The 8,737-nt window shown below is 39.3% G+C and overlaps 1 protein-coding gene across 1 annotated transcript; it reads left to right on the forward strand.

The window, feature by feature from the left end:
* Positions 1 to 353: 353 nt before the first annotated feature.
* Positions 354 to 2,445, forward strand: LOC111876554 (ABC transporter G family member 8). Its single transcript, XM_023873117.3, has one exon. It carries the CDS (start codon positions 481 to 483, stop codon positions 2,296 to 2,298), a length of 1,818 nt encoding a protein of 605 aa, XP_023728885.1. The 5' UTR covers positions 354 to 480; the 3' UTR covers positions 2,299 to 2,445.
* Positions 2,446 to 8,737: the final 6,292 nt, after the last annotated feature.

Consider the following 8,737-nt stretch of genomic DNA (forward strand, 5'->3'; position numbering starts at 1 on the left):
AGTTCTGTATGTAATCCATCAAAAAAATAATACAGAGATTAAAAGGGATGTACCATGTATATGGGTTATGAGAGTTATGGGTGTAGTATTCGGCAGTTAGAAAAAGGTCAAACAGAAAAGAGGATGATAAAATTACGGAGGGGTTTGTATTTTTGCAAGAATGTCTGAATGAAGGATTTTTGGTCACGGATTCTTCTTGGATTAAGACTCATGTGATCACATTTTGTCCATACACCCCACCTAAACATACCTTCTCTTTTTTTTGTTTTGTCAATATCACGGGCCATTACTCCGTTACTTTTTTTTTAAAAAATTTAAAATCAAACAAAAGTTCCAATTTTTATTTTAGAATCCCGATCATTTCCCATTATACCCACCCCCTAAATCCATATCCATGGTGATACTTCTTAATAACTCAACCCACCTTCTCTTCTCTAATCTTTCTCTCCATTATTATTGCTCATACACACCGGAGCCACCATGGGAGAGCCACCTCCACCACCACCATCAACAACCACAACAACAACAGTGGCGCCACCCATTAAAACCTACACTTTAAAAGCTACATCAATATCCTACACTAAATCCATCACCACCGCCGCCACAACTATACCTATTTTATTCTTCATCAAACCATGCACCACCACCCTATCACCAACTTCCATCCTCGATGACATCTCCCTCACCGCTTACCCCTCCCAAATCCTCGCCATCGTTGGCCCTAGTGGCGCCGGAAAATCCACTCTCCTCGACATTCTAGCCGCCCGGACTGCACCCACCGCCGGCACACTCCTCCTCAACTCCTCCCCGCTCACCCCCTCATCTTACCGGAAACTCTCCGCATATGTCCCACAACACGACTCCAGTTTACCGGTGCTCACTGTCTCTGAGACTTTCGCTTTCGCCGCCGGCCTACTGCAACCGAAAGCCACTCAAATATCAGACGTGGTGACCTCTCTGCTACTTGAGCTCCGGCTTACACATTTAGCTCATACACGGTTAGGGCACAATTTATCCGGTGGCGAAAGGAGACGTGTTTCTATAGGCTTGAGCTTACTCCATGATCCCGGAGTTTTACTTCTTGATGAACCCACCTCCGGTCTCGACAGCAGTTCGGCTTACAATGTCATGCAGACTCTCAGATCAATAGCGATTTCCCGTCGCCGGACTGTGATCTTATCGATACATCAACCGAGCTTTAAAATCCTTTCCACCATTGACAGAATTTTGTTGTTATCGAAGGGGAAAGTTGTTCATCATGGAACTCTACCTTCTCTTCAAGACTACCTCCTATCAAATGGTTTTACAGTTCCTCCACAGCTCAATTCACTCGAATACGCCATGGAAATACTAACACAGCTCCAAGTAACCAAACCCATTATTGCACCACCTTCCCCCATTGATCCTGTTGGAACCAGAACCAAATACAACGACGAGGTCCGATATCGTAGCTCGAGGGTTCAAGAGATCATCGCTCTATACAGCAGATTTTGGAAAATCATCTACAGAACAAAACAGTTACTTTTAACAAACACATTGCAGGCATTAGTTGTGGGTGTCGTGTTAGGAACAATTTACATCAATATCGGATTCGATAAAACTGGAATCGAGAAAAGGTTTGGCCTTTTTGCCTTCACTTTAACATTCCTCCTTTCTTCTACAACCGAAACACTCCCGATCTTCATCAATGAGAGGCCGATTCTGCTCCGAGAAACTTCAAGTGGCGTTTACAGGCTATCATCATACCTCATAGCAAACACCCTCGTTTTCTTCCCATACTTGCTCGTCATTGCGATAGTCTACTCTGTGTCAGTCTATTTCTTAGTGGGTCTCTGTCAAACATGGCAAGCATTCGGTTACTTCGTTTTAGTGATCTGGGTCATCGTTTTAATGGCGAATTCATTCATCCTGTTCCTGAGCTCCGTCGCACCAAACTACATCACCGGAACCTCTCTGGTGACGATACTTCTGGCCGGATTCTTCCTCTTTTCCGGCTACTTTATATCGAAAGAAAGCATGCCAAAGTACTGGGTGTTCATGCATTACTTCTCAATGTACAAGTATGCTCTGGATGCTCTGTTGATCAATGAGTATTCATGTTTGATCAGCAGATGTTTGATATGGTACGATGAGAAAAACCAGACGTGCATGGTGACAGGAGCAGATGTGATGCAGAAAAGAGGACTCCATGAGAATCAGAGATGGACTAACATATACGTATTGATTGGGTTCTTCGTGTTCTATCGTGTGCTTTGCTTGTTGTTCTTGATTAGAAGAGTTTCAAGATCAAAAAAGTAAGATAGCGATGTCATAATTAATATAAACGCAACATAATTTCATAGATTTTTTCTGTGAAAAACACAACCTCCTGTGTTTGATCCGTATTCAGTTTAAATGTACTGTGATTTTTATATATAATTTTTTATCAAATATATTTTTGATATATGAGTAATACTCGAAAGTTGATTTGATCCGTATGTCATTGGGATTTTATATATATTTAACTTTGAGACAAAATTTTATTCTCTCGACTCATGATAACATGTTAACGTGCATGTCACGGGTCTTACAACGTCAGGGTTCTTAAACTTGAGTGTGTAGAGTTACAAGAGTGTCAGTTGTTTTATATACGAACAAATTCCTGTAATTGCCTAGAATTCTTGTCACTTCTTGACCGATCAAATATAGGGATTTTGCCGGCAATAGTCATTTTTTTTGGAGGGAATTTCAAAATTTAGTAAAAAAAATGTTTTTCCAGCAATAGACATTCCGCGGAGAGATCCTTTACGGGCTCTACGGATTGATAGTTAGCTACGTGGAATGACGTTTTCGTAAATAATGTAGGGAAAAACAGGTCCGCAGAGCTCCCTCCGCGGAGTGGTAGCTTCCGGTTTTAAATGTCCATTAAGTCCTCTGCGGAGATGGCTTTATGAGGGCTTCGCGGAATGACGTTATTGCTCCACAGAATGGGTAGATGACAACCTATGACGTTTTTTTTGGTCATATAATTTTTTTTCCTTCTTTTTAAGAATAACAATCGGAAATCTCAGTTTAGGGAGAAAAATTTTCTTATTTTTCAGTTAAAATTTGAGTTTTGTTATTTTATGTATCGGGGGGTTTTAGCAGTTAGTTAATGGAATTAACACGTACGTTAGAACAAAGTTTAATAACTTAGGTTTACTACTTCCGCCTAATTTTGACCGTCAAACATTGTTTGATTTGATTAAAAACAAGGCAAATATGTTCAATAGTAGTATATCATTGTAATTTCAACACCCGGAGCATTGGTATGTCATGAACATTGTAGACGAAGCAGATGTTCTTCAACTCAGAAATGTAATGTCTGAAAAGAAAGAAATAGTACATTTGTATTTGAAGGTGTTTGAGGGAAGGGTTGAAGAGACACCGGCGTTTGACAACAGTGTAATAGATAATGGCCATAACATTGTATTAGATAATGTTGAACACGGTTCAGGAGAAGAAATTGTTGATGTAAATAAGGTGGAAAAACAAAATTTATGTAACACCCCGGTTTTCAGGTATTTTCAAATTCATCTCTTGGTTTTAAAGTATGCCATTTTGGTACTTGTTTTGGAAGGAAGTAGTCGCAAGAAGCCCTAATGGCAAGATCTTAATTTTGGGAGAAGGAGTGGTACGCTAAGCATACATGTGAGTACGCTCAGCGTACTAGGGTGTGCCATAGTACGCTGAGTGTACTCATATGTACCCTGGGCGTACTCATGTCCGAAAGAAACCCTAAGTTTTAGGGTTTGAGGGGTATTTAAGCATCCTTATGGTTATTTATCCCCACCTTTTCTTTCTCCAAAGCCTTAGAGTCGTTCTTGCAAAACGCTAACACCCCCCCCCCCCCACCCCCACCCCAACCCCCCCTCCTTAAGTGTGATTTTGAGCCCTAAAGTGAGTTCTTGGTATTTTAGAGGAAGGAAAGGTGCATCAAGATGCTTAGAAGATTGAAGCAAGGATTGGATTTGGAAGTTTGGTTCTTTTCTCCATCATCTAAAGGTATAAAGATCATATCTTTATGGTTCATTTGATAAATTTCATGTTTGGGTCTTTTATGCTTCTTTTTGGTCCCAAATGCTCCATCTTGAGCATGACATGTTCTGGATGTTTTGAGTCGTCCTTTAAAACCCTTGGAGGGGTCCTTAGTCATAAAAATGAGGTCCCAACAACTAGAAGTGTCTCATACTTTCGGTAGAAGGGTCTTAATGGATTAAGACCTCGTATTAAGAGTTTTATGGACGTGTATGGTCATAAAGTTGGAGACTTTATGACCTTAGTATGCCTTTGGACCTTGGATCAAAAGTGTGAGCTTAAGTGTTGAAGCCATTAAGCACTTATGAAGAAAATGGGATTTGTGAGGGTATTCCCCACGTAGGGAGGTCAGAGGTGTACGCCCCGCGTAGCCAATTAGCCACCCCGATGGTGGATTTTTTGCAGCCTCGTGTATATTGAGCTTACCTCCGGAGTACCCCCCGCATACGCATCAATATTGGGCCTCTTTGTTTTGGGATTCGGTTTTGGTCTCGGATTATCTTGCGTCATGTTGGGCCATCTAGATTTTATGGTTTGGGATTTTTGTCTTGTTGGACTTTCTTGGGTGAAGGCCCAAGAAAGGAATTGGGCCCAATTTGGAATATTGAGCCATATTTGGGCCTTAGATGTTTATTTTTGGATTTTGGGCCTTTAGTCATTTAGTTTGGGCCTTGTCTTTGGGCCAAGCTTGTGGAAGGGTAAAAAGGTCTTTTACCCTAATATAAACTCATAGTGTAAGTCCGGGGCTGGATATTGATGGATTATCATCGTGGTATTTGATAGCGCATGGATTTTAGCGGATCTACAATTAGAGTCTATTCATGGGATCAACTGTGATGGGGTGTTATCTTGATATTGGCGGTTCGGGGATTTGGCAACCATTAGCTAAGGATCGTCTTTATGCTTTGGCAGTACGAGGTGAGTTTTCCTCACTATAATTATGGGTCGAAGGCACCAAGGCTGGCCCTTTGGATTCGATATCCTCTTATGCATGTTATTGTTCAGTAGTGATATGTTAGATCGGTTCCCTGGGTTATAGGATGATGTTATGTTCAGTGATCTGTAGATCTGCATGTCTGCCTGTAGACTGTTTATATGATTATCCGTTATATGTCGACATTTTTGTGTTGGGCTGAGGTTGTACTGCTCCGTACAGTAGCCAACAAACCCCGGAGCATTCCAAATACGAGTTAAGGACTGAGTAGTATGCCAGACTCGTGCTGAGGGCTTGAGGGTATTCCATCCCGAGGATGACTAAACTCGTTGTGTATTGTCATTCCAACCCGAGGGTTGATTGGGCCTGGGGTATTCCAACCTGGTGGTTGATTGGACCTGATATGATAGTATGGATTGTGGTGAGACTGGACTGATTTGTGCGTCAGTCAACAAGCCTAGGGTATTCCAACCCGATGGTTGAATGGATCCAACACGTTTGGTATTCCAACCTGATGGCTGACTAGACCAAACTCTATCCCAGGGATGACTGGTCCCATTGTAGACATGTCTGGTATTCCAACATGAGGTTGATTGGACCAAGCATGAGTATTTGAGCATGTCTGTTGTTTATGTTGTCTGTTTGTGTGGTGGTATTTTTGGGGAACTCACTAAGCTTTGTTCTTACAGTTTTGTTTTTGTTTTCAGGTCTTCAGATGATTTGAGGAGAAGGCGAAGGCGTGACCGTACACATCCTTAGTTTTACATCACATTGGATTTTGGGAGACTCTGATTTTAAATCCTGATTTGGAAACAATGTTTTTGCAATTACTTTGTTAATAAATAAGTTGTTTTGAAAAGTTTAAATTTATTGAGATTTCTAGGATGTTTCAATTTATATGAGTTTGTAAAACTGGGTTAGAAAACGTTGTCAGATGATGAAAAATCAAATGAAGGATGGTCAGAAGATAAGTTCACATAGAGAAAAAAAGCTTCATGCATGTTTTACGGGATGCCTCCCATACCTTATTGTCCGGATCCGATTCTTAAACTTGGACCATTTCACAGTTTAGGACCAAATGATCCTATATTTTTTCAATAAACATATGATACCAAACAAGATCTAATATTTGTTTTGAGTATTAAATCAACTAGAGAAAAGTTTCAGTTTTAGACCAAACATTCGAACAAAAATCGTTACGAGGTTTATTGTGAAATAGAAATTTGTAGTTGGCGTTTATATGCAAAACGACTTGATCCGACTGAAATTTTTGAAGTTAGGACGTACAACGATGTGCACACATGCCCGTCATTTCAGATATACCCAAATCATATGCACACAAATAAAAAAAGTTATGGGTACTATATTGCATGAGATTATGGGTAAAAATCGTTCGAAAGTTTGGAGGCTTGATGAAATATCAAGGGATATGAATGTTTTGCTCGAAATTAGTGTAAGTTACAAACAAGTGTGACGTGCAAAACTATATGTTATGCAACTGATGTTGGAGTCCCTCGTAGAATGTTTTTCCAAACTTCCTATTTATTTTCACAACTTGAAGAATCATAATCCTGGGACAGTGACCTATATAGAAACAGGTTCTGAAGATCGCTTCGAGTATGGTTTTTATGCCATCGGGAGCACGGTAAATACATAAAATTTAAAGTTATTTAATATATATTTATTTGTAAAGAATGTATATTGTTTATGTTTGAATATTACTTACAAATATATTGTAGATACGTGTGTCCAAACGCTTTTGTAGAAAAGTCATAATTATGGATGGTACACATCTGTAAGTCGATTTTAATAGAACCATATTGCATACAATAGTCATGGATGGGAACAACCAGATAGTACCCATTGGGCAAGAAATATGCAAAAAATAGAGTGGCGCTAGTTGGACATGGTTTTTGGAAAAATTGTATGAATACATTGGTGACTATCAGGATTTAACATTTGTGACTGATAGTGCTGACTCAATTCACGCCAGTATTGAAAATGTTTTCCCAAATGCTCATCATGGCGTGTGTGCTTTTCATCTACTTGGAAACATACTACACCGGTTTGGGAAAAATGATAAAACAAAAATTTTGTTTTGGAGGCTTGTGCAAGCTTACAAAACAAATGCATTTGAAAATATGTGGTCTCGATTTAGTTTAATTAGGCCTCAGGTAGTGATGTATCTTATAGAAATTCCACGTGCTAAATAGACTAAAGCGTATTGACCTTCAAATTAGTACGATTACATGATCTCAAACAGTGTTGTGTCCATGAACGCTTTATCACTTCAAATCTGTCGCTACCAATATGTTTAAGCCTACAACCATCAGATTGGATAAATCTTTTTTTAATCACCTTTTGTGCGTAAGGGGTCAGATGACTATAAATCCCCTCTATGAAATTAATTGAATTACATATAAAAAATAATATTTGATAAAATCTAATAACATTTAGTTATTACATCCGAATTTAGCTTGTTGAACATACACTCCATCGATCGAATCATGGATCATCTCAATGATTGACGTTATTGGTAACTGGTGCCTGTTACCTCTTATCCAGTTTACAATAACACGAATGGAAATGGATTTAACATTGAAACATACTTTAGGGAAAAAAGGTCGTGCCCATTTTGCTATGGCGATATTGTCAAGCCAAATAAGATCATTCCTATTAACCTCAAGTTGTAATATGTTCAAACACACATAAAATTCAGACACACTATATGTTTTGCATGTTTTCTAGAACAATTGTTCCACAACGATATTACTTTCGGTGGAAACCCGTATTTTCTCAGCTATAGTTTTACAACAATACACATGATATGAATCAGGGTAGACTCTCTGAATGGCATAGTCTATTAAATCAAACATATGGATTATGAAACCAACTTTCGTACTATCACCTAAACATTCTTTCAACCTCCCCATGAACCATGCCCAAGAATCGTCACAGTCTTTAGTTCCCAAAGCGAATGCTATGAGCAGGGGTTCATGATTTACGTCCAAAGCAATTGCAATATACATTGTTGTTATTTTGGTCCCAATAAGGGGTACATGAGCAACAAATATGATTGGTATCATAGACGTGAGAAAGGTACAAATATCCAAGAAAAGATACCAACATTATCCAAAAAATACACACTAGAAATAAAAAATAATTAAATATAAAAGATGACATACGATGAATCCCAACGCCACAAAACAAAATTGAAAACGAATTTGTAACATTCAAGTTTTTTTAAGTTACTTTACTAGCCCTTTATGCTAAATTGTTAACATTTTGGTCCCCGGATTGGTACGCAAGGCTTACTCAATGAGTACGCTTAGCATACTAGCCATCCTGATGATAGCAGGTTCCACCCACATATGCATGGCGTACATGGAGTACGCATGGCTTACGCGAGGCTGGGACAAACCCTAATTTTTAGGTTTTGTGCCCTATTTAAACAACTTAAACTCGTCTCTTGGACATATTAGACTAGCCTCCACCTCCCCTTACACTGAAATTGAAACCCTAGAGTGATTTGGTGAGTTTTGAGCTTGAAACTGTGTTTGTTGATGGTTTGTGAAGGAGATGAAGAAGAGGAACACTTGGAGGAGTAGCTTGGGCTTGTAGATCTAGGATCAACTTCTCGTTTGCAAGCTTTTTGAGGTAAAAAGCTCACACCTTGATGATCATATTGATGGGAATTGAGCATGTGACATCCCCAAAATCACGGCCAGAAAAGACCGGTTTGTTTAT

Source organism: Lactuca sativa, chromosome 8, assembly GCF_002870075.4.
Source record: "Lactuca sativa cultivar Salinas chromosome 8, Lsat_Salinas_v11, whole genome shotgun sequence".
Lineage (NCBI taxonomy): Eukaryota > Viridiplantae > Streptophyta > Magnoliopsida > Asterales > Asteraceae > Lactuca > Lactuca sativa.